A 27247-nucleotide genomic window follows, 5' to 3' on the forward strand; every position below is an offset into this window, starting at 1 on the left:
TACAGCAATCCTGGACAGGGAGGCCTTTACTGAGCTCCACTTGTCTTTCCGTCGGTCGATGATGATGATGAAGCCGATGCTGGCAGCATCCAAGCTGGACACAAGAGGACTAAGCTACTTATTATTGTATTCAAGGAGACATTTTGCATCTAAACACATTGCAAACTGGTTGACAGATCTTTGCTTCCTGTAAAATTTAGAGCATGTAGGAATGAGGTTTTGATGGTGTGATGATTTTTATCCATAGTCTGTGTAGTTAGGAAATGTCTCACTTAGAATTAGCATCACTTGACTGCTTTTATAAAAATTCAATATTCCTACTGGCAAAATGTCTGTTCAACGGTATTCCTTCAGCTAACATCTACTGTAAGTCTCCGTCTGGTATGTGATGCTCATATTTGAGTGTAACCGTCTTTCTCATCTAAAGGATGAGAATCGGTTAGAAAAGAGAAATCATTTGTGAAGGGTGCATGCACATGTACCTGGGGATACTGGTCAGGTAAGTAACCACGTTGAGGAAATCTTCCTCTGGCACTTCGCTGAAGCCTGAGTACTCTGGAAAGGTAATGATGGGAGCGCCGTCTTCCCCTCGCCCTCCTGAAACACAACCCATACAACACGCTTCATGTTGATCTCCAGAAAAAAAGCTCTAATTCACTGTGAATCAATCATTCAAATTCCTCCAAAAACAAAATCAGCAATTACAATAAAAGTATATTTCAAATTTAGATGAACTGATGCTACAATATAATAGCAGGCAAAGCCTGCAGACATAACATCAAGGAGACCCAGAGCAGGTTCTGCAGCATCCGGTCCAGAACCAGCAGACTGAGAGACAGCTTTTTCCATCAGGCCATCAGACTACTGAACACTTCGCAGACACCTCACCCTCACTACTGAAACTGCAACATTACACACTCCATACTGTACATGAATGCCACTGTTTTGCACATACCAACCTCTGTACATTTCATATCTCTTATTTTATTGTTTTCTTTATTCATTTGTTAAATATGTATGTACGCATTATACACACACTCACATGCACACACGTAGAAAAATAAAAAATAAAATACTTAGCACACACATTTAGGAATGTATATACCTTACATACTATATATATTATTACTTAGATTAGCCATTTTTATATTTTGCTTGTTTTTACGTTATTGTATTTTGCACAACTCTGTTGCTGTGAAACTCACACACAAAAATTTCACTCGCATGTACTGTACCAGTGTACCTGCACATGTGACGTGACAATAAAAGTGATGTGATTTGATTTGATTTGAGCATGGCTTGGAGCTGCGTGAGCATTTGGCATGGTATGTTACTAGACTTATATAAAAGTTTCCCTTCTGCTCACCGCCTCAGCAGCAGCATTAGGTTTCAAGCCAGAAGAGGTGGACAACACATTTGTTAGATGTCAAATTTTTAACACAACAATGTTGTTGTTTAGCACATTCAGCTAAGGCAAGAATAAATCAGTCAACACATAAGATCACAAGAGGGCGCCCTTGAGCTGAGGGAAGCTAGGAGTGGGGGGTGTCTGTTTATGACTTCTAAAGAAAACCATGTAAAAGTTTTTTTTTCTTTTGATTTGTTCACCCTGTCTAACAGATTTACTTATCTCCTTATCAAGCTGAATTATAAAGCTCTTAGAAGTTTGCTGAAGGTTCATCATGTCACATGAGCCAGTCTTGTTCTTGCCTGGGACCACTCCTGTTTTCCATATATACAAACTATTTGCCAATGGCTTTAAAGAAGGCACAGATTGCGATGTAAGCGACAGCTGAGGAACTTGTCTTACTGGAGGAATTCAAGTTGGTGAATGAAGGGGTAAAAAATAACAAGTTGGTGCTTAATGCTGGCAAGACAAAAAGTGTTGTCTTTGGTACCAGGTTCATGTTGTCGGATGAGCCCAAATTGAAGTTGATTGCCACAGACATGTGTTGAGCAAGTACTACAAACCAGGCTTCTGGGTACTTAAATAGTAGGGATGTAAGAAAATATCGATATGGCAATATATCGTGATATTTTCCCCAGCAATATTATATCGATATTCAAAAGCCGTGTATCGGAAATATCGATATGGCAATATATCGTGATATTTTTTCCTGTCATTATTACATTGATATTCAAAAGCCGTGTACATAATTCCTGAAAGAATTTACATGCAAACATTTGTGTATTTTCTTTTCGTTTTGTGCAATTCAATCGCCACCCGCTAGTTGGCAGCAGTGTGCAACGGGTTTTGTTTCCACCATTGAAATGCAAATCCCTCCATCATGGTTCAGATACCTCATGTTAAACATGTTACGTATCAGTTTGGACTGTTTATTGAACATTCTTACAATAAATTCAGTAAAAAAAATTGCTTGTAACGTCTGACTGAATGTATCGCAATATATCGTGATATATTGTATCGTCTCCCCTGTATCGTGATATGTATCGTATCGCCAGAATTTCAAAAATACACATCCCTATTAAATAGACAAGTTATCATGGACAAGTCTTATTAGTAAAATGGTGCACCGGACATGTACAGGTCTTTCTATGGTTAGAAGATGCGCTCATTTACTACCTCTCAACATGCTGGTGGAGGTTCTACAAACATCTGTATTGTCACAGCTGCTCATAGATTTGGCCTTGTGCTTCAGATACGCACATAAACGCTTCACAAATAGTCCAAAATAATAATAATAATAATAGCCTTTATTTTCATTGTACAGGATACAACGAAATTGGAGTGCCACTCCCTTGGTGCACAATACAATAATACCTCTAAATATAAAGGTCCCCTAAAACAAAACAATAGTAAGTAACAAAACAATAGTAAGTAACTAACAACACAATAGTAAGTAACAAAAACACTACTAAGTGACAAAATAATAGAAAGTAATATATGCCGACTAGCACACTATATACAGAACAGCAGCTACCATATCATGTAAAAAAATGGCATTAGAATAGCAGCATAGTAGTTGACGGTGACCTTGACAGTCGCTAAGCAGTTTTAATTTTGTAGAAACAAAATAGAGCAGCTCGATGTGCACTTCGGTGCACATTCAGGACTAAAGGGAACTGGATGCATAAAACACTGTCATGGCTAAAGGTAACCGATATATTCACAACATCTCTGTTAAAATTACAAGGAACATAACTAAAGAAGCACAAGTTCTTCATCTGGGGCTCAGTTTCAGCTCTGAAGGACACAGTTATGCCACTAGACATGTACCAGAAGGCAGGTTTACTCTACCCAAAGTTAAAACAAATATTTGTGCATTATTGTATATGTAAGTGATTTTGTGTTGGACTACATCGACTCCAGGATGGAGTCGGGAACAAAAAAGAAGGCTTGTTTACAGAAGTTGAAGCGTCCCGTTCACGTTTAGAACCAAAACTTTAGACACAAAACTTTGGTGAAAGCTGGGCTTGTTTGTCCTCCAGTGATTGTGAATAAAAATGCTGAGTGAGTTCTTCTGACTGTTTTGTGAGAATGGAAAAAAAAGGAATGAAAGGCATCTCAGCAGAACCGCCACAGGCTGCTGATTCAACACTAAAGAACATCTGGAAAGTCTGAGGGCACCCAGCAGAACTGGGGTGGCATGTGGAAAGTTCCTGGCTGGACGTTTAATTTCAGTGGATGAATAAATGTACAAGGATGCATAGAAACATTATTCACGAGCATTTCAATAATATCCGCATTAAAACAGCGCTGATGCCTATTTCAGGTCATCTCAGCAGTAATGCTTGAGGATACCGAATGTATCAGAAGACAGAAACAGCCGCTTCCACTTTACAGTGTACACTGATTTGTGCTTTATGTTTTTGTGTAGTGTTATTCTGTTTTTAATGAGAAATCCTTTCCCTGGCTGGAGCACAGAGTCATGTTGCAACACTGAGTTGCATAACAGCAATTTATTTTTCTTTTTACTTTGCACGTTGCAGCATAGTTCAGGTTTTGTCTTTTCAGTTTAACTTTATTTTGAATAAACATTTTTTTTTCTTCATTTCAGACCTGCAAAAGTGTTTAACAGGTCATGTTTTAATGTTTCTCCCAACAGCTTTTTAAATAAGGTGCAGCTCAAGACTCCTGACACTAGTGCCTCCAACTCTCCCACCTTCACCTCGGATCACCAGGTTTGGATGAGAATAATTAGATCCCAGAGACAAGCAGCTGAAACGAGTTTCCTCCGTAGGAGTAGATCGGTAGATCGGTCGGCCGACCTATTAGAATGATATTTAGCTTTTTTTATATATCGGCATCGGCAAATATACCTCCTTAGTAAAGCCAATTTTAAGTCAGGCACATCCACGAGTAAGTAAGTAAGTAAGTAAAAGTTTATTTATATAGCGCCTTCCACAGATATAAATCACAAAGCGCTGTATAACATGATAAAGATCAGGGCAAATACCTCTAACCAATAAAAACATCAGAAAAACAATAGCAGTGATAAAGTAGAAAACAAAATCAGGAGTAAAAACAAAGTGAAGGTGTGAACCCGAACAAAGCCATCATTCTGAAACATTTAGGGAGGGAACGTCTGGATGAAAAGGTGAGTTTTTAGATGATGTTTAAAGACCTCTACAGTGTTAGAGAGACGGAGATTTGAAGGTAGACTGTTCCAAAGTCTGGGTGCAATAGTCTGAAAGGCCCTGTCCCCTTTGGTTTTCAGTCTGGTTCGAGGAACAGCCAGGAGGTTTTCAGATGTGGATCTAAGGTTCCCAGAGGTGGTGTGTGGGGATAAAAGCTCAGATAGGTAGCTTGGAGCCTGGTTGTTGAGAGCTCTATAGGTCAGGACTAAAACTTTAAACTGTATTCTATATTCTACCGGGAGCCAGTGGAGGGACTGTAAAACTGGAGTGATGTGAGCTCGTCTGCTGGATTTGGTTAGGAGTCTGGCTGCTGCATTTTGGATGGCTTGAAGGCGTGAGAGGGAGGTTTTGCTGAGACCAGTAAAAAGAGCAGCCCAATGCGAATGCAGAATTTATTGAAAAAGTAAATTCATGTTCCTGGATAACCGTGGCATAATAAATGCTCTAAAAGATTATTTTCAATCACACAGCACACGTCGGCCATCAGCTGACCATGACCCCATATCAGCACTGGTATAGAAAAACCCAATACTGGTCGACCTCTACTCCACAGTGTGTCAGGTGAGGTGATGTCTGCCCATTTTTCATGAATGATGCTTGAAGTTTGCCAGAACTGACCACAAGTTCTCATACGATTAGGGTTTGGGAAGTGTCTTGGACATCAACCCCAAAAATGTTTTATTCACCGTCCACCTGATGGTGTCCTGGCCCCACAGCTGCATCAAACAAGACGGTCTTGGGGCTAAATGGACTTTGTTGTGCACCTTCTCATTACTTTCACAAATGCATGGGAAAATATATATATCTTTTTTTTTTTACAGTTAAAGGTTGAATACGGAACACGAACACCAAAGCGACATCTAGTGTGTGGAGGTTGTAGCTGCAACAATAGAACAGGGTTTCCAGTCGTCGGGATACCAGATTCACTGCCGATGAGTGACATGTTTTATTTGGTTTCATCTGTTGTAGGCTTCACCTAAACTCACTCTGGATTTAGATCTTTTATGGTCGCTCCTTCTCCTCCGCTTCAAAGAAAACAAACATTTTTAAATATAAAAAAAAGATTAAAAATATGGCTGAAATCTGAAAAGAATTGCGATTAAAAAATGTAAAAAAAAAAGGGGGGGGAAAGACAATATGAAAGAGGGAAATCGGTTGATCCCAGGAAAAGTGGAGTTGGTGGAAAGAACAGAATAAGGAGAGGATGGTGATGAAAGTCACACAAAAGCCAGCCTGAACAAGTGAGTATTCAGCTGCTTTTTAAAGGAGACCCCTGAGTCCACTGATCTCAGGTTCAGGGGGAGAGAGTTCCAGAGTCTGGGGGCCACAGCAGCAAATGATTCGTCACCTTCGCTTGACTTGCCGAGTCCGCCATTTCCACAGTGCCAGCCTCACTGTACTGAGGGGACTGTTTGGCATCCCGCAACAGTGCCCTCTATTGGCTGGTAGATGTTTATGTTTATTTGTTTATGTTTATTTATTTGGCAGACGCTTTTATCCAAAACGACTTACAATTTGTAACCTATAGGGCACGTTGTGATCTGTGGGAGAAACCGGAGTAGCCGGAGGAAACCCACGCATGCACGGGGAAAACACGCTACTCCACGCAGAAAGGCTGCAGCCGAGTTTCGAACCAGCAACCTTTGTGCTGCGAGGCAACAGTCCTAACAACTGTGCCACCATGTAGTTTACATTGTAAACATAAACCCAGCTTTTTATTACATTTTTCCACATTCAACCTTTAATTTCATCTCCATGTCACAGTCCATATGGAGTTCATCGTTCTACGTTGGTGTTCTCAGTATGAGTTGTGTACTTTGTTTTCAGTTTTAGTGTATTTTACATGTTTTACTAGGTTTCATTGCATTTATGTTGTCTTTGTTTAATGTTTCAGTGTCTATGTTGGCTGTTTTTAAATTGCTTTATAAATAAAGCTTGCTGAAACCACACATTTTATGATGATTGAAGAAGAAGAAGAAGAAAATATCATTTCTATAGCGCCTCTCAAGGTAAAAATCACGAGGCGCTTCACAAAAACAAAAAAAATGTTAAAATATAAAAAATGCATTTAGAAAATGTTTAAAGATTGATATTTCTACTATTCCAGGCACAGCTTATGGGACAAACGAGTCTTTACTGACCTGAAAGCAATGCAAACTGGCGATGAAGCTGCTCTATGATGTCCACAGCCAGAAGAGGCCTGATGTCCTGCTGCATGATCTCGTCTACGAGAAGAAACACACCGATCAGTTACACAAACAAACATCCACTATTAGTATCCTATTACGTAGTCAGAGAAGTTAATAATAATAATAATAATGCATTTAATCTATAGGCGCCTTTCAAAACCCAAGGTCACATCACAAAACATGATAAAACTTACACACAAATAAGAATAAGATCATTTAAACAATTAAATTACAAAAAGTATGCTATAATTGTCAGAGTAAAGAGTTTGTGGGCTAGAGAGTGTAAGCCATGTTGAACAGGTGAGTTTTGAGTTTGGATTTGAATGAGAGGAGGGAGTCAGTGTTTCGGATGTCAGGAGGAAGTGAGATCCAGAGCCGAGGAGCAGAGCGACTGAAAGCTCTGTTTCCAACGGTGGTGAGACGAGCAGGAGGAACCACGAGGTGAATGGCAGAGGAAGACCTGAGGGAGCGAGATGGGACAGCAACGTGGATGAGATCGGAGAGGTAAGGAGGGGCGAGACAGTGGATACATTTGTTGGTGAGAAGCAGGATTTTGAATGAGATTCTGTGTTCAGTAGGCAGCCAGTGGAGACGCTGAAGAACAGGGCTGATGTGATCTCTATAGGGGGTACGAGTGATGATCCGTGCAGCAGCATTTTGGAGGAGATGGAGCCGATGGAGGGATTTATGGGGGAGACCAAAAAGGAGAACATCAAATTTAATCAAAAGACGACTCCGCCAGAAAACTCGTATCAGTGTTTGAGGTAGCTCCTCTCAGGACTAGTTCAGGGAACACCATATTCTGAGTAAACATGTTCAACATTCGCACAAAAGACTGACTTATCTTTATTCCAGACACCGAGTCTCTACTCACTTCATGTTCGGTGCATTTAAGAAGGGATGTCTGACTTCAGCGGAGTTCAACGTCTCTCTGATCAGAAATCATGTCACTGAGACATGAAGGTAATGTGAAAGACCTCCAAAATGTGCACTTACAGTATTTTAGTACTTTGGTATTTCCATTTTTGCCCCCAGAGTAAAAATGTACCAACCAGAAATGACATATTTCAGTCTTCTGGAAGGTTGTTGGAAAACAAATTCATTTCAATCAGGTTTCAGTTTGCTAACACTAGTTCAATAAAATAAGCTTGTTAAAAAAAGGCTTTGAGTGCCAACAACCATGGACGTAATTTTCACTTTAGAAGTGCAGGGGACACGAGGGGGGGGTGGGGGGTGTAACTTTACAGTATGTTCTAATGGGAAACAGGCTTCAACCCAAATGGTTGTTTTCCGCTTAGTCCTAGAGCTCAACCAGTCAATTTAATATAAAATAATATTGTTTTTGGATGGTAAAAAGTGCAGGGGTCAAAACTTGACTTTGGAAAAAGTGTGTGTGTGTGTGTGGGGGGGGGGGGGGGGGGGGGGGAACACAAAAACGTAACAAGCACAGCTTCCATCGCAATAAAAACCAAGTTATGTCCAAATTAAATGGTACATCTGCAGCAGCACAGAGACCGCCTATAGGAAAGGCAGCTTTATTTATAGAAGAAGAAGAAGAAGAAAGTATCATTTCTACAGCGCCTCTCAAGATAAAAATCACGAGGCGCTTCACAAAAACAAAAAAGTTAAAATATAAAAAAGCATTTAGAAAATGTTTCAAAATATATTTCAAATGAGCAAAAATAGGCAATTGTGGTTAAAAAAAGGTAAAGAAAGAGAGAGAGTGAACAGGAAAGAGGGAAGCCAGTGGATCCTGAGGAAGGTGGAATAGGTGGGGAGAGCAGAATAAAGAGAGAGAGGTGAAGAAGGTCATACAAAAGCCAGCCTGAATAAGTGAGTCTTCAGCTGCTTTTTAAAGGAGACCACTGAGTCCACTGATCTCAGGCTCAGGGGGAGAGAGTTCCAGAGTCTGGGGGCCACAGCAGCAGATGATCTGTCACCTTTGGTCTTTAGCCTGGTGCTGCACAACCAGTAGGCTTTGATCACTGGACCTCATGGACCTGCTGGGGGTGTAGGGACTGAGAAGATCACCTCTGTAAGATGGTGCTTGTCCATGTAAGGCCCTATAGACCAGAACCAGGATCTTGAAATGAACCCTGAAGTTGACTGGCAGCCAGTGAAGCTGGAGGAGAAGCGGGGTGATGTGGGGGTGTTTGGAGGACTTGGTCAGAAGCCGAGCACAGGCGTTCTGAACCACCTGTAGACGGTTCAGGGAGGTTCTGCTTAGACACGTGAAAAGAGAGTTACAGTAGTCTAAGCGTGAGGAGATGAAGGTGTGGAGAACTGTCTCAAGTTCAGAGCGGGACAATTGTGATTTTAAAAAATGTTAAGAAAGAGAGAGAGTGAATAGGAAAGAGGGAAATCAGTGGATCGTGAGGAAGGTGGTTGTGAGCACATTTCAAACACAGAGGCAATTCAGTGTGCTTTACAGTTATAAAGCACATACCCCCTTCATACTGCGATCACATAATATTTAGTATAAAGTACACGATTTCGCTACATCACCACCACGGTCTGACCTAGGCCTGTCACCACGGCGTTGCAGCAAGTTGGCGGCATAATTTTTTTTTCAAAGAGGACACACAGAGACACAAAAACAGTCATTAGTCCAGAGTAAACTCACAACTGCACGGGAAGAACATGCTAACTGCAAACCGGCTGCTCCAGGATTTGAACTTGTGAACCCCATGAATGTTTGAGATGTTTCTAGTAAAACAATCTCACTCTTCTAGCATTTTACTTTCGCATACGCCTCAAAGTTGGTTAAGACATTTTGTTCTTCAGAGTTTTCAACTACTCTGTTTTTTTTTTAACGATGCCTTAATGCATCACAGTCTCCCTGTTGTGGCTGCAACTTTTTTTTTCTTCTGGAGTTAATATATGATATATCTAGAAGACTGGAACAAACCCTTCTCAGATGAGATGTTAAGAACAGATTAATTAAACCGTGTGGATATAAGGAATCTGTAGTTGCAGTGTGAAGTGAACAAAACATCCTCTGTCAATGAGAATAAAAGACATATTCATCCTGATTCAACTTTTTTCATCTGAAACCCGAATGGATAGGTTGTGTGTGTGTGTGTGGGGGGGGGGGGGGGCAGAGGGGTCGGAGATGGTCAGGAGAAGAACAGCAGAGCAGCTGATTGTGGCCTTCAGTAATCAATGTATCTCTGTTCATATCTGAGTCTGCTGACATCCCAAGGTTCTTCCACACAAAGCTTCCATTACATGCCGATTCATTTAGAACTAGTCCACACGTAGCAGGGTTTTTAAAAACGAATATCCGCCCCTCCAGAAACTTGCATCCACACCACCTTGTTTTAAAAAACAAACTCTGTCCACACGTACCCGGATAAATACGTTGTTAAGGACATGCCAGACCTGTAGGCGGCAGTACTTCCCCCGTTCTTAACCTCGTCCTTCGTCTGTGGTCTTCCACAAGGAGCAGTAATTCCTCTTGCAAAAACAAACAAGCAAAAAGCGCTTGGACAATTGATAAAGCGAGCGCAGCTCTAAGGGCATCCATGCTGTCGGCTAGTGTAAACACAGGTCGCACACGTGATGTCAGCATTTTTTTGTCGTGGAAAGTGACGTTGCGGACCTTAAAACTCCGGTTTTGTCCGTCCACACGCAGACACCCAAAACGGAGAAAACGCAGATCTTCACTTTGGCCGGAGTTTTTAAAAAGATCCGTTTTCGTGTGAAAAAACTCTGTTTTCGTGTGGATGACAGGCCAAAACGTAGAAAAATATCTACGTTTTGGCAGATCCCCGGCTACATGTGGACAGGGCAAAACTCCTATTATCACAAGAACAAACACCTGATTCTACTGTTAATTATGTCATGAGAGATACCTACTGGAATCAGAGGTCTAGAGATGGGCTTTCAAGTTTAGATGGTCTAATTTAAAGTTTGGAACACAAGGAGACAAAAGAAAGAACAGAAAACCAAGTTCACCAACTTTTAACTGAAAGACAGTCGACGTTGAATATAAGTCTGAACCAATCCCAACAAAAAGCTCAACTCAAGAGAAAAAGCGGCCCAGTAGAGTGTTACGGCACACACTGGGTTTAGACTGAGACTCCAGAAACATGAGGTACACATTATTATGCAACCAGAGCGGATGAAAGGGGGCGTTCCGGTTTGAACATCAAAGTAGAAAGGAACACTTCAGACAGACGTGATGGATGACTTCTTCAGAGCTGAACAGAAACAGTGTGATCTGAGAAGCTGACAGATGGTAGGTTATTTGTTATTTGTGGAGATGAACCTGAGGGGCAAAGCCACAAAGACGCTTTAAACACAGTGGGGGGGCTTTCTAAACAAACTGTTTCACTCCTCCTGAACCGGAGCTGGGACTAAACGGTGAACTCTCATCACAGACATTCAGCTCTGCTGGAGCTGGAAGACTCGGATTAAAATAACAAAAAAATAAGGCACAGATGAAGTTAATTACACCAAAAGCACAACAATCACCCAACAAATAAGCACAAATGGCATTCCTATAGCTCATCTGGCAACGATTCACACAGCCAGCCAAAAACTGTAAGCAGCTGTAATATTTCAGATAAACGGGCTCTAAAAGATGTTCAAGCAGCAACATCAAAGTGGGTTTTCTTCTGCTTTGTTCGTTTGAAAATATCATTCCTAGTGAACTAGTGATGCCTCAATACAGTTTTGTTGAAAAGGTCGGTTCATTCTCAAGAAGATTAGAAGGCTTCGGTCTGAGAGACGGCCGAAACACAGAGTTGTAGCTTTCAGAGGAGGATTTTTGGATTATCCGACAGAGCTGGTGTGTCATCAGACTGGATTTTCTTTGTCAGCTCATGTGTTGTTACCTTTTATCCCTTTTTTTTTATCATTACAAAGATAAATAAAACCTGTACTGTCCAGTTGGCCAGGTGTACCCTTTCCAGATTTGTTTCAGTTTGTGGAAAATCTTCCGACATCAGCTGAGACACAAAGTTCCACTATGCTTCTAAACAGGATAGAAGATTAAAACTACAGCCGAATAAATCACTTCTTAGGTCTCGGAGCAATAGAGAGCGTTACCTATAACATGTTTGGCACTCTTCATGGTAACACCTCCCAGACCGAGGCACACACACAGCAGGGAGTCCACTCAGGAAAAGCAGTGATTCCATATAAAAGCCGTATTCTAACTGCATCCAAAAGCTCTGAGGTCAGAACAGCATCCATGTGCAAAATCCCCCAACAGCAGCCATGTTTTCATTGTGATCATCTGTAGTTAGTCCACACGTACGGGTGAACTGATCTCAAACCCTCAGTCATATTTCAATCCAATGCTCTCTCTCTCTCACACACACACACACACGCCCACACACACAGAGAGAGAGAGAGAGAGAGAGAGAAGTTGCTGTTTGGGAACTGTACAGTTACATGTGTCTGTGGTCAGTTGTTCCAGGTCCTGCTGCAAAACAGTTTTACTCTGAGCAGCAAGCAGCCAATCACCAGCCAGAGAAGCAGGATGGGTTCTTAGGGTAAGACAGAGAAAGGAAGAGGAAAGACAGAAAAGTGAAGTTCATCTGAGCGGCAGCATGTGTGTGTGTGTGTGTGTGTGTGTGTGTGTGTGAGTGCTCGCGCACGCACGCAATCCTGTGTGTTTCTTTTTTTATCAAGATGGCATGCTTGGCCAAGAGCGTGTGTTGAGTTGTATTTTTTCTACGGGTTATGTTGGGCTGAGAAAAGTGAACAGGAAACCTTACAGCCTAAAATTCCTTCCACAAAGTTTCCCTTCAGTCAAATAAGAAGAAACCTGGGTTTACGTGTTTCAGTGAGTATTCAGATGGAAAGAGGAGAATAAATGATGAATGACCCGCACTTGTATAGCGCGTTTAACTCTGCGCAGGCCTGTTAACTATTCGTTCATTTCAATCAGGTGTGTAGGATCAAAGAAACAACTAACATGTGTAGGGTGGTGGCTGTGGAGGACCGGAGTTGGTGACCCCTGACCTACAGTGTATCATTCCCCCACTCACACACACACACATTCACACTCTGATAGTGGTGAGCTACGATGTAGCCACAGCTGCCCTGGGGTGCACTGACAGAGGCGAGGCTGATGAGCGCAGGCATCACCAGCCAACCACCACCAGCAGGCAGGATGGGTTAGGTGTCTTGCCCAAGGACACAACAGCAGAATAATCATTCCTGCAACCCTCTGATTACTGGACAACCTGCTGCTCCTGAGCTACTGCTGTCCCTACATACCACACCCTAGAACTGTATTATAATTATCGTCGGTAAAGACGGCTCTCCCTTGCCCTGCCTCCAACACGCCTCCATCTAAATAGGATAGATTATCCAGAGTCATCTCTGTAGTTATGCTGCTATAGGCTTAGCCTGCTGGAGGATACACTGACCACTTTTCACACTCTACTGCTTTCTTCTACAATCTGCTCTTTAACTGTATTATTTTCTGCAATTTCAGCTGTTAACTTTATTTTCTCTCTAAGTGTTTTTCTCCCCAGAAGAAGCTACAACAATGTTCTGCTGAGCTGTGGTGGCCTCATGGAGGGGGCCATCATCTAGCACACTGCTGCTAACCACTTAAACATCATCCCTCTCCTGATAATAACTTTCTGCTTTCCTTGACGTTGGATGTGCTAATACTAGTTTATCCATTTAATTATAGATCCACTAGGATAAATACAATAAAGTTTATCTCTCACCAAATAGAATATTTACTAAGACATCACAATATAACTATAGACACATTACTTTGTCGTGTGTGTGTGTGTGTGTGTGTGTGTGTGTGTGTGTGTGTGTGTGTGTGTGTGTGTGTGTGTGTGTGTGTTATACTGAGCCAGGATTCTCTGGAGGTTTCTTCCTGTTAAAAGGGAGTTTTCCTCTCCACTGTCGCTGCATGCTTGCTTAGTATGAGGATTGCTGTATAGTCACTGACACTAGTCAGTGACTAGTGATGCAATTTGCTGGGTTCCTTATATAGGAAACATTATTTCTGATTGGCTTCATGAACTGACCTGAATTGGAATGTTTATTATGTGAAGTGCCTTGAGACGACTCTTGTCGTGATTTGGCGCTATATAAATAAACTTGAATTGAATTGAATTGAATTAATTGGCCACAGACAGAAAAATTAAACAAGAATGTAAACCCTTTTACAGAAGTCCCAGATCTTTATTCGTCAATACATCACATGCTGTTCCACTAATGGCCACTAGAGGTCACATGATCTTCAAACACTGTTAAAACTTGCATCAGCAGCCAGGAACCTTTACAATCCATCCATTTCCTGAACCCGCTTGTCCACGTAAGGTCGCGGGTGGGTGGGCTCTGGTGCCTATCTCCAGAGGTCAATGGGCAATCAGGCAGGGTACACCCTAGACAGAGAGCCAGCCCATCGCAGACCTTTACAATCATCAGAACCATTTCTGTTTGGCTCTGAATAAAACCAGTTGAGTACTCATCCATGCTAAGATGTTTCAGGTGAGATTATAAACAGACTTTGTGCAACATATGTCCAATGGTGGGGTTTGTTTGCCCCATCTTTCCCTCATCGTGAACAATGTTAATTATGTTGATTGAATCTGTGTTTTAAAGTGTTTTTAAAAGCTTATTCTATGTTGTCCTTTGTTGATTTTGAGGATCTTTCCCTTTAAGAGTATCTGTACACACACACACACACACACACACACACACACACACACACACACACACACACACACACACACACACACACACACACACACACACACAATAAGCACATGCAAACCTATGCAGATAAGCATGTGAACTTGCTCAGATTGTTTTCAACACAATGCTTATTTAGTTGTCACGTGTGTTTTAGAGACTACTTCCTGAGGGAGTGTAAACATTACTGTACTCCCAGATGCTTATGAATGTGTGTGTGTGTGTGTGTGTGTGTGTGTGTGTGTGTGTGTGTGTGTGTGTGTGTGTGTGTGTGTGTGTGTGTGTGTGTGTGTGTGTGTGTGTGTGTGTGTGTGTGTGTGTGTGTGTGTGTGTGTGTGTGTGTTTAGGGGGAGGGATGTGTTCATTACTCTTCCACAATGTGAGAACTAAAAAACATCAGGGGAAATAAAAAAATCTGTTTAAATTCATTAAATTGTTCTCAGTTTCCTATTAATTTTTTTTTTTTAAATATATCCACCATCTTTGGTGAGATCAAATTTGATTTCTCTTGAATAAACAGTCAACTGAGCCCCATGTCTGAGGACTTCTCCCTGTCATTGTTGCAATAACTTCATATTCCAGCCGTAGCTCAGGAGGTAGGGTGGGTTGTCCAGTAATCGGAAGGTTGCAGGTTTAATCCCGGCTCCCGACAAGAGAATTCTGCTGTTGTGTCCTTGGGCGTGTGAATGTGTGTGTGAATGGATGAATGATTCACTGTAGTGTGAAGTGCTTTGGAGTCCTCTGACTCAGAAAGGTGCTATACAGGTGTGGGTCATTTATCAAACAACACCTGATACCATGTGTAGAACACAATAGGGGACGGCATAAGTCCTATATTCGTATAAAAATGATGTGGGTGGCTCATTTATAGCTGCTAAGATGAATGCAGATCAATACCTGATCAAGACATATAGAAGGGAGCTGGCAGTAACACCAGAGCCCAAAGCCACTACTGGTGGACAGAACCACTGCCCAATGCTGTACGACCACACGCACCAGCCTGTGGACCAAAGGATTGACCGTGATGAAGCCCCTCTCATAGATCCTGGGATGTTTTAAGTTGTCTACCATCAACAGAATACCAAGAACCTTCATGTATATTTTGATGGGAACACAGAAGATAACACAGGAGGGCAATTTAAAGATGTGAGCACAAGTTGGCATCGAGTGTAGCTCATTGGTGATGCTCTGCCCTAATACTGTTGTAACCTGTTACTAGAGATCTGTGAACTTGAAATAGCAAACCACAACTGAAGAACTATGAGTTCCATCATTCCCTCCTCCTTCTGTACATATTTTCACATCATCACTCGCTTTTCTGTTTCGTGTTTCTGTCCTGAAACACAACTAATCTCATTGTTACCCAGGAAACCAACAACACAAAAACATTTTTTTAAAGCTCACATGCAGTACAGAATTCACGGCTTGGGTTATTTTTGGGTGGCTGTTCCTCAAGGTCGGCGCTGTGTGTGTGTGTGTGTGTGTGTGTGGGGGGGGGGGGGGTAAGCTAGGCTTCCACTGGTTCTCAGGAAGAAGGTGGGAGAACAAGTAAACAATCAGAGGATGTCTAATGACAGGATCTGCAGATAGCAGGTCTCCTCTCATTCTTCCTCACACACACACACACACACACACACATACACACACGCATGGGCTTCTTGACGTCAACTTCAAATACAGGTTCAACAGGCTGCCTGTTTCGGAAGTAAATTATACACGTACTGGACCTCTCATCTCTGGTGTGACAGGAACTGATGAGGTTCTTGGAGCTTTTTTCATTCCTCAACAGAAAGATGAAAACAGAAATAAATGTGTCTGAAGGTGTAAATCACGGGGTTCACACAGTGATGCTCAAACTCTGATCCTAATTAAAAGGCCTAGCATTCCTGGAATTCCTTTAACCTGCTGCCTGGAGTGAAAGATCGTCTTGGATAACAGCAATAAGACTACCACTGACTCTGTTTACTCTGCCAAGTTTATGTTTTATCTCAACAAATAACAGAAGCTTAAGTTAGTTAATTTGTGTGGTGGAGTTGCTAATGCTAACGGTTGGCTTCTACCACAGATCTATCTATCTATCTATCTATCTATCTATCTATCTATCTATCTATATATATATATATATATATATATATATATATATATATATATATATATATATACGCAGACGCCCCGTGGACTGGAACTGCCTGTTGAACCCATCTTAGATGGGTCTCCATTCATCCCCAGTGTACACATTTCTACTGAGGATTTGTTTCTTCCAACTGAGAAACATTTCAAAAGTCCGTAAACTGGTTTCTACTGCAGATCTGGAAAAAATCATCCATGCCTTTGTGTCATCACGCTTAGACTACTGTAACGCTCTTTTTACTGGTCTCAGCAAAACCTCCCTCTCACGCCTTCAAGCCATCCAAAATGCAGCAGCCAGACTCCTAACCAAATCCAGCAGACGAGCTCACATCACTCCAGTTTTACAGTCCCTCCACTGGCTCCCGGTAGAATATAGAATACAGTTTAAAGTTTTAGTCCTGACCTATAGAGCTCTTAACAACCAGGCTCCAAGCTAACTATCTGAGCTTTTATCCCCACACACCACCTCTCGGAACCTTAGATCCACATCTGAAAACCTCCTGGCTGTTCCTCGAACCAGACTAAAAACCAAAGGGGACAGGGCCTTTCGGTCTATTGCCCCCAGACTTTGGAACAGTCTACCTTCAAATCTCCGTCTCTTGAAATCTGTAGAGGTCTTCAAAAAACATCTTAAAACTCACCTTTTCATCCAGGCTTTCCCCCGCTAAATATTCTAAAAGATGGCTTTGTTCTTGTTCACACCTTGACTTTGTTTTTACTCCTGATTTTGGTTACTATTGTTGTCACTGTTATTGTTTTTATGATGTTTTTATTGGTTTGAGATATTTGCCCTGATTTTACTCATGTTGTACATCGCTTTGTGATTTATATCTGTGAAAGGCGCTATATAAATAAACTTTACTTTCTTACTTACTTACTTACTTACTTACTTACTTACTTACTTACTGAGGATGGCGCTTACCCAACTAAAAAAATACATTTTGACAAGCTTTTTCACAAAACCAGACACATAGTATGGCATGATCATTAAAATATAAATATAATAAACAAAACAAATTTAAATGAATTAAAATATAAAATCTCATCAGGTAGGCTAAAAAAGTCAATAGTAATCCCACGAGATCTGTTTTCAATAGCACAGCCAGTTGTTGCAACCATAGGCTACACAAAAACAGGCAGTTGCCCACTGTGCATTGACTTTAGAGAGTGAGAAGACCCATCCAATATGGCGGTGATGCCCTTACGTTATCCAGCGCTCAATGAGGCATCTACGTATTCATGAGCTTCTACTAGCCGAGAAGTTCTCTGCTGTTTCCTGGACGCTAAAGCAACAACAGCCTTCCCCGTCGTTAACCAAGATGGGTGAGTCCATGAGTGTTAAGTGACAGTGTGACGTAGATCTGTCAGGCTCTTCAATTCCTAGAGTTTCACCAGAAGCTAATGCAGGAGATAGGTGTAGGAGACTCGTTTCATGTTCAGCCTGCATGTTAAGCTCAGAGTGGCCCATTATGCAGTTAAAGTCAAGTAAAATCCCATTAGTCGTCACGCGCCGGTGAAATTATGTCTCCACAGTTGACCCATCCCCTGGGGGAGCAGTGAGCTGCAGACACAGCCCAGGAACGATTTGGTTTAACCCGCCAATGGAACTCATCAAGGCTGAGTGTCAAGCAGGAAAGCTCTGGGTCTCATTTTTAAACTATTTGGTACGACCCAACCATGGATTTGAACCCACAATCTCCCAGTCTCAGGGCAGACAACCATACCGCCGAGCCACTGTGTTATAATCCGAAATAATCATTACAAAGGGCTTCTCTAGTGAAGTTGACTTTAAACGTTATGTGCCCAGAGAAAGAGGTCAGACTTCCTGAATATACTGAACCAGGTTATTCCACCAGTGGATTTTTACCCCCCTGATGGCACGACAATGGCAAAGCCAACATTAATCAGCCTGATTTATTTGCATTTCTCAAGCCCTTTCCCATCAGCGAATACTTGTGTTGCTAAGTAAAAGCAGCACATTATTAGACCTAGGGGTTTTCTTCAAGTCTAAAATCAGAGAAGTGAGAGTTTACTCAGGCATTACATCCCCCAAAATAATATCTTAACAGTTGCTCGGCAGCCACAGGCTGTGTTTTCACTCCAACAGCCTGTCTCTTGTTAAGCCACGTGCGTCAGAAGAAAACAGAAGGCTGTTGGCAGCAAGCAGTAGTGGTAAACGCTGAGAACAAACATTTTATTCTATCTCTATCAGTGTAAATAATTAAAGTAACACAATAATACTGTCATAAAAATACTTCTAATTAACAACTAAATGAATATTTAACAAGTTTTGAGTCTTTTGGAGTGTTTTAGGATTCCAACAGTTTCCATAAACGGGTTTCTACTGGAAACTACCTTTATTTTTTCCCTAGGTTAGATTTCTCATGAATACATTTGGTTATTTTCCTCATTAGTGCATGGACACAGCTGCAGTAGCAGAACGCCAACCCTTTTTGTTTTGACTCTTTAGTGGACTTTTATCTCTGAGCTGCAGGTTCTTACACAGCAAACACATCATGCATTTTAGACATTTAATGAAGCCAAAAAATATTTTCTAATTTAAAGCAGATTGTGAATCTATTTAGCAGCAGATCATTCAACCAGGGAGGTGTGAGGCTAGGTTTCTATCTTTATGTTCCAATTTCAGACAGAATTTCTTTAGCTGCATGTCTTAAAAACTTTATTTATGCTGTTCTTTTGAGAGCACCGGTCTGGTCCTACACAGTCCTAGTAACATTCCTGCAATATATCTGCCAAAACATGTTTAAAATAACGGTTTAGTTCTGTTCAGAGTTCTGAAAGTTAGAACGTTTGGAATGTGAACAAAAATTTTAAATAAAGAATAAATGTGTTTTTAAAAACTGGAGTTGTGATTTTACAACTATTCTGACATGTCTTGCTGCTGTTTTATTCAGTTTGAGGTAAACCAGCAGGTTGTAACAACATTAAAGTCAGTAATAACCAAGTATGATCGCAGATCCAACACTTGGTATTTAAACACATTATATACAGTATATGCAACCTCTCACTGATGAAAGGGATGTGGTCAATGAAAATGAGTCCTCATAAGTTATACTAGTTACTGTTAACTCTCTCTACCCACACACACACACACACACACACATGCACATCTCATATGGTCATCACTTACATATTACTGATCCCATAATGGAACACTTCACTTTGTCCACGGTGTCGAGGTGAGGATGGGAATTACGGCTACACCATTATCCAGTCCTTCAACCAGAGCAGCACACACACACACACACACATAACTACATAGATGTACACAGACACACGAGCAGGTCCAGTGACACTACAGTTCAGTCATCAGGACAGTCTGGTTCTCCTCGGCACTACAGGACCAGGGTTCCTCCTCTTAGTGTGCAAGTGAGACAGAGGCAGGCAAAGTGAGTTGGGTTAGGGAGGTGTGACTGTGTGTGTGAGCTCATACTGTGTGTGTACGTCAGATCAGGGGTATGAGCCTCCTTGGGCCACCTTGTGACTCACTCACCAGCTCGCTTCTGACTCCAGTCTGCACAAATATCCTGTGTATGTGTCTCAAACACTGTATGCCCCCCCCCCCCCCACACACACACACACACATTTCTTCATTTACATGATGAATGACTGGCTTTCCTAAATAAATTAATACATAAATTTGCATTAAAGCATTCATTCAAGAACGTGTGATCATAACCCTACCCCTCAACCCAGACTCAGATGATCGAATGAAAAAAACTGACGGAGAGATGTTTATGAGGAATGAGATCAATTTTGAGATGCGTGATGGTTTGACAAGTTTAGTTTAGTTCAGTTTAGTTTAGTTTAGCTCAACAATACAGTGCTACATGTTATAAGGCATCTATTGTTTTGTACAGAGGTTTCTAACCAAAAGCACTTTTACAAAACATTGCAATAAGTTCTGCACATGTGCAAAAATTTTGCATAGAACTGTTTTCAACTTCGTAGCTGTATTTCATAAAGTGTTTTTGTTATTCATTCCACTTCAAGCCAATCATTATCATAGATTAGAGGATCAACTGACGTTGTACTGTTATCGCTACGTGTTGGATACACCGTGTATGTTAACGCAGTTCAACAGCAAGCCAAACTCGGTTTTCATGAGCCAGGAAGCTGAGCGTCTTGCTCCTTTAATAATCCACTTGTCAGTTTACAAGTCATTACAAACGTGACTGTCATGGTCTGTGTCGGCGTCTCATCTCATGTGTCTCCTTTTGTCGTCCATTTGTTCTCTAGGTGCTCCTTTTGTGTCCTCTAGCGTCCTCATGTGTCATGTCTGCGTCTCTATATGATGTCTTCTGTTTGTAGACCTTTTTATCACCCCCTCAGGTCCAGTGTTCATTTAGTTATCCTCTGTGCCCCAAGTTGCAGCTCCAGCCTCTTTGTCCCCAGCTGTGTGTGGGTGTGTGTCCATTCCCCAGTTCATTGTGTGTGTGTGCTTGTCCATTCCCCATTCCTGTTTATATTAGTGCATTTGTGTCTGTGTGAAGGTGTGTGTGTGTGTTAATTCTTCCCGCAGCCTTTAGGTTTAGTTTGCCCTCCTCTGTTTCTGTTTGCCCATTTTGATTATTAGGTTCACCTGTCTTCCCTCCAGCTCTCACTCCACACACCTGCCGCCATTTTCCCTAATCACTTCTCCCTGTGTATATAAGCCCTGTCTTGTCTGTGTCTGGTGTCAGTTCATTGTTGTATGTTGTCAGCGTTGCTCGTGCTCTGTTGTGAGCTTTTGCCTTCAGGTCTTCGTGCTCTTGGTTGAGCTTTGTCTCCAGGTTTTTGTGCTCTAAGAAGAGCTTTGGGTGTTCCTGTTCCCCGGGACTTATTGGACTTTGGCTCGCTGCCTTGGATTACTTTTTGTTCTTTATCCTCCAAATAAAAGGATTTTTACTTTGAATCTACTTATGCCTCTTGTCATCTGGGTATCTGCATATTTGGGTCCTAAACATCCTCAGAACGTGACAGTGACTCAAAGCTCGGTGAAAAGGACGAGTGAAACTAAGAACAAACAAGAAACAAATGATTTGCTCTTTATCATGTTAATAAATACAACAAATACTACTGACTGAAACTTAAAATTGTTAACTTTAGCTTTTGTCAGTAATAACTGTCATTTTCTAAGTATTTAAAACATTAATTGGACTGTTAGGATCATTGTTCTGTTAATGTACAGTACTTTAAGCTAAATCCTAAAAAACATACAAAGTTAACCAGAACGTTCTATAAACTTACAGTCAATGCTTTCCATTCCATTTATTTGATAAAGCACATTTAAAAACAGCATGTGAGCTGACCAAAGTGCTGTACAGGGGTAAAAACATATAAGGTTAAAAGAATAATTTAAAAGAATAAAACAACTAGAGCAAAACACAAAGAACCAACCATGAGAAGTCAATAAAATCAGTAAAAGAACAGTGTACTGTAGGTAATAACTGGTGTAGATAAGATTTGACACAAAGATGAGGTTAATCATTGAGAGGCAGGTCTTCTCTTAATAAAACGTTTCTTCTCTCATGACAAAGGGCTTCTGCTACCCATAATGCCTTGTGACAAAAGTCTACACCTTCAAAGTAAGATAAAAAGTAACTCACTGTATAGGAATTACCTTTGCCTGCATGAAATCTTAAAGATGAATTACAACACATTTTTTTATCCCTAAATTATGAACATTGCATAGCCCTGGGCAGAACAGACATCACTCATATTTCTTGAACAATAGCATTTATCCAAATCATTTTCCATTTACGTGTAAATGTTAGTGGCCCGTTGGGTCTAAATATTAGAAATAGAGTAAGGGATCATTTTAAATATTTCAGTCAGGCATGTTATTTTAAAGTACTATCAGACAGGTACAGTTAGCTGTTAAAGCTTTCGACCTGATGCAGACAGATACTGACGAACCTAACCAGGTCCTTTCCTGCAGTGTGCTGAGGTCGTGGATACCGTAAATCCTCTAATACAGGCCCGGGCCTGTATTTTACTCAAGCTCATCAAGCTCCAGGCCTTTATTGGGAGGAGGGCCAGAATTAGAGGCAGGCCTCAATTTCTATTTGAGTTCGGTTGGTTCGCTGGAGTTTTTGACAATTAAAATTGCGTCCACATTTTCAAAGTTAAACACATTTCTTTTAACAACGGTAGTTTCTGCTTCAGCCCTCTCCCCCCTCCCCCTGCGCAACGGCCGCAAACTCACTGATGCGCCTGCAGCCTCTCGGAGTTCCTGCTGCTCTAAACATTAAAATAATTGTTTCAATTTCTATTCCTCACTTCTGATTACCTTCAATGGTGTCTGTTTGTTGCAACTACCAGGTACAAAAACTAACTTGTTTTTATTTGACTATTTTTCTGTCCTGTCTCTGTTTATTATCTTCCTGCATCTCCTCTCAGTCCTGAAGAAAAACTGCTACCTGGGTTCATATATATTCACCTCATGAGTTACCTTTGAACTGCAGTTCTAAAAGATCTACCGACCGCTAAAACAGCAGGGTGCGCGCCGGCGCACCGGTGAGGTGCGTCACCGGAGGACAAGGTGATGCGCCCCGCTCCACAGCAGCGAAAAGCATCAGGCACAAATAAAAGACAGAAAACATAAAAAGAAATGAGCCGACATGAACGATCGCGTGTTAAATTAGTTTTTGAGGTGGCGACACCTGATTTGATAATGTTACTGTGGCCGTGCTCAGGACGCAGATGTCTGGAGCGCGTCAACAATCAGAGCTTTGCATGAGCAAGCAGGTTAAGGTTAGGATGGGGGTGAGGGGAAGGTTAAATTGCAAGAGGGTAAACGTCACGATTTGGTTAAATGTCTGTTTTACGGCGGGTGTCAGTACCGACGCTCTGGCACACCGCGTTGCCTCCCGACACTCAGGAGCTTTCACCTGCTGACAGCAGGCTGCTGTCTTTTCCGAGGGCTGCATCTTGCCGGTCATTATCACGTGACAGCGACTAGTCGATGACAGGCATAACAAGTCACTATAGAGCAGTGAAGTCCACTAGTCGACTAGTTCATACAACCCCTGCTACTGCTCCCCAGAGTGTTCTGCAGCATAATCGGCACATTCTCTTTGAACTTGATATCAAATTTTCGCCTCCTCTTCGTCTCCGCATGGTTAAAGTTACCCTCGCGGTCTATCGCTGGCAAATCAAAAGTGAGACGGATGACACAACCGCCCCCCGTACTTGCTTGTTACCACATTCCACCCAGCCACAATAAAAAAACGGCCATTATTCACCATCGCCGACTCCAACACCGGCCAAAATATGATACCCGGCCGTTAATTGAATACAGGCTAATATTAGAGGATTTACGGTATAAAGCTTCACAGGTAATGTGACCGGATGTTTGTTACATTTATGTGGACAAAAACAGCTTTGGTGGAATGCTAACTACAGATCATCTGTGTCATATAGAACGGCATGCACGTGCACTAATGTTTTTGTCGTGGACAACTTGTTTTCTGGTAAACAAGAGGAGGCCCGAAAGCCATCTTTGTAAAAAGAAAGACAAAATAGAATTTAAAAGAAAATAGGATGAATTCTGACAAACCTACGAACATTATTTTAACAAGTCTTGCCTTTGTCACTTCCCTCCACAATCTCACACATACAAAAATATAACACCCTGTTTTTCTAAGGAATATATATATATAATGTATATAATATAAACTATTTTCATTAAAAAAACAAAAGGTTATTTGCTATTTCTATGCTGCAGTAAGAACATCAACAGATTTAGGAAGTTTAACTTGTCCGCCTGACTGGGAATAACCCTCTGCTATCAGAACAACACAAGAGAATCGGTCTGAACACAATCGAACACTTCAGCTCGTCTCTCCCAGTCAGGGATGTTTCATGTGCTGCACTTTGAATAATTGATTACCTTGAGGTTCCCAACAGTTCCTCAGCTAAAGGAGCAGATGTTGTTTTCTGCTCACAGTCACACATTTGGAGAATAGGAAAAAAGATTTCAAAGGCATGAAATAATCAGCATCACTTTTTCACTTAATAACGATGTAGGTGGTGCTGATGTTTGGTGCCCTATTAGCTAGTTAATATAACCCAAATAGACAACACAAAGCATCTTCAAACAGCTCCGGTTCTCTCATTTCAAAGCTTTTACAGCATTGTCAGTTTCTCTTTACATATTTTTATCAGCTCAGTTACTGACGCCTGCGGTAGACACCAGGTCTCTATGACCCTGGCCTGAAGCACTCATGAGTGGAATCTTTTGTTTTAGTCCTATTGATGCAAGGAGCCTTTCAGCCAAAGTTAAACACTTTCTTCCTGCTCAACTCAACTTGCTCAGCACCGAGGTACTTAGTGAAATTTATGCTGTGAGTTAATCAGGTCAGACTGTAAACCCGAGTAGGAGATCAGTGCTATTGTTCTGTTCCAGAGCAGGACTGTTCCTCTGGCCTACATCCAGCTGAAAAAAAAACCCTAAGGTTTCCAGAGGATGTGGTGGGCCTCCCTTCTCTCATGGAGCGAACAGGAAGCAGAGAGAATACAGCTCTGACGTCAGGACAACAAAAACTGGCAGGTGGTGCAGAGCAGGCTGGGAGGGACAGTTTTAATAAAACATCAGTCCAGACACAACAGGTAATGCTGGAGAGGTCATGGGGCGTGCTAGAGGGACAAACGGACACGTGTAAAAATGAAATGTTCATGACAAACTGAATCTAGAGCTGTGTCTGAGTAATCAGCTGGTTTCCCGGGCTGTGGTGGGATTTCACACCAAGGCTGTGAGAAGGTGTGCTGCTTCTGTTTTTGGTCCATGTCTGCGGGCTACATCCATCCAGTTATTCTCATCAGTGACTCGTTCCTGTTCATGGTGATTGGGAGCTGATGTTATGTCACCAGGTGAGAGGCAGGAACACCTGGACACTAGTTGTTGACCTTTTCTGACTGCAGTGAGAACAGTCTAAAGCCCAGAAGTGACTTGCATGTGCAGAGGAAGTGACATCACACACAGGTCACACAGAGGTGCATGAAGCTGTTGGAGCCAACAAAATTATGACCAACTGATGGAGACACTTTATAGTTTTACTTTTAGTTACTTTAGGGGACAGCAGACACTTTATACTTTTACTTATAGTTACTTTAGTGGGCAGCAGACACTATACTTTTACTTATAGTTACTTTAGGGGACAGCAGACACTTTATACTTTTACTTATAGTTACTTTAGGGGACAGCAGACACTTTATACTTTTACTTATAGTTAATTTAGTGGACAGCAGACACTTTATACTTTTACTTATAGTTACTTTAGGGGACAGCAGACACTTTATACTTTTACTTATAGTTACTTTAGTGGACAGCAGACACTTTATACTTTTACTTATAGTTACTTTAATGGACAGCAGACACTTTATACTTTTACTTATAGTTACTTTAGTGGACAGCAGACACTTTATACTTTTACTTATAGTTACTTTAGGGGACAGCAGACACTTTATACTTTTACTTATAGTTACTTTAGGGGACAGCAGACACTTTATACTTTTACTTATATTTACTTTAGTGGACAGCAGACACTTTATACTTTTACTTATAGTTACTTTAGTGGACAGCAGACACTTTATACTTTTACTTATAGTTACTTTAGGGGACAGCAGACACTTTATACTTTTACTTATAGTTAATTTAGTGGACAGCAGACACTTTATACTTTTACTTATAGTTACTTTAGGGGACAGCAGACACTTTATACTTTTACTTATAGTTACTTTAGTGGACAGCAGACACTTTATACTTTTACTTATAGTTACTTTAGTGGACAGCAGACACTTTATACTTTTACTTATAGTTACTTTAGTGGACAGCAGACACTTTATATTTTTACTTATAGTTACTTTAGGGGACAGCAGACACTTTATACTTTTACTTATAGTTACTTTAGGGGACAGCAGACACTTTATACTTTTACTTATAGTTACTTTAGTGGACAGCAGACACTTTATACTTTTACTTATAGTTACTTTAGTGGACAGCAGACACTTTATATTTTTACTTATAGTTACTTTAGGGGACAGCAGACACTTTATACTTTTACTTATAGTTACTTTAGGGGACAGCAGACACTTTATACTTTTACTTATAGTTACTTTAGGGGACAGCAGACACTTTATACTTTTTTACTTATAGTTACTTTAGGGGACAGCAGACACTTTATACTTTTACTTATAGTTACTTTAGGGGACAGCAGACACTTTATACTTTTACTTATAGTTACTTTAGTGGACAGCAGACACTTTATACTTTTACTTATAGTTACTTTAGGGGACAGCAGACACTTTATACTTTTACTTATAGTTACTTTAGGGGACAGCAGACACACTTTATACTTTTACTTAGTTACTTTAGGGGACAGCAGACACTTTATACTTTTACTTACAATTACTTTAGGGGACAGCAGACACTTTATACTTTTACTTATAGTTACTTTAGTGGACAGCAGACACTTTATACTTTTACTTATAGTTACTTTAGTGGACAGCAGACACTTTGTACTTTTTTACTTATAGTTAATTTAGTGGACAGCAGACACTTTATACTTTTACTTATAGTTACTTTAGGGGACAGCAGACACTTTATACTTTTACTTATAGTTACTTTAGTGGACAGCAGACACTTTATATTT

General features: G+C 41.1%; 1 protein-coding gene across 9 annotated transcripts in view; it reads right to left on the reverse strand.

Annotated features, from left to right (window-relative positions):
* mcf2l2 (MCF.2 cell line derived transforming sequence-like 2) overlaps positions 1-27247 on the reverse strand; it is a 123965-nt gene that overhangs the window by 91518 nt on the left and 5200 nt on the right. For 5 of the 9 annotated variants that reach the window (XM_015962280.3, XM_054749621.2, XM_015962275.3 and 2 more), the window contains exons 2-4: positions 6741-6824; positions 483-597; positions 4-109 (exon numbers count right to left, since the gene is read on the reverse strand). In XM_015962280.3, coding sequence (XP_015817766.3) covers positions 4-109; positions 483-597; positions 6741-6824 — 305 coding nt within the window. Of the gene's footprint in view, positions 1-3; positions 110-482; positions 598-6740; positions 6825-11840; positions 12062-19743; positions 19968-27247 lie in introns of those variants that run through there. The other 4 variants (XM_054749623.2, XM_015962278.3, XM_015962277.3 and 1 more) reach the window with 4 other exon arrangements.

The sequence above is a fragment of the Nothobranchius furzeri genome, chromosome 16, assembly GCF_043380555.1.
Source record: "Nothobranchius furzeri strain GRZ-AD chromosome 16, NfurGRZ-RIMD1, whole genome shotgun sequence".
Taxonomy (NCBI): Eukaryota; Metazoa; Chordata; class Actinopteri; order Cyprinodontiformes; family Nothobranchiidae; genus Nothobranchius; species Nothobranchius furzeri.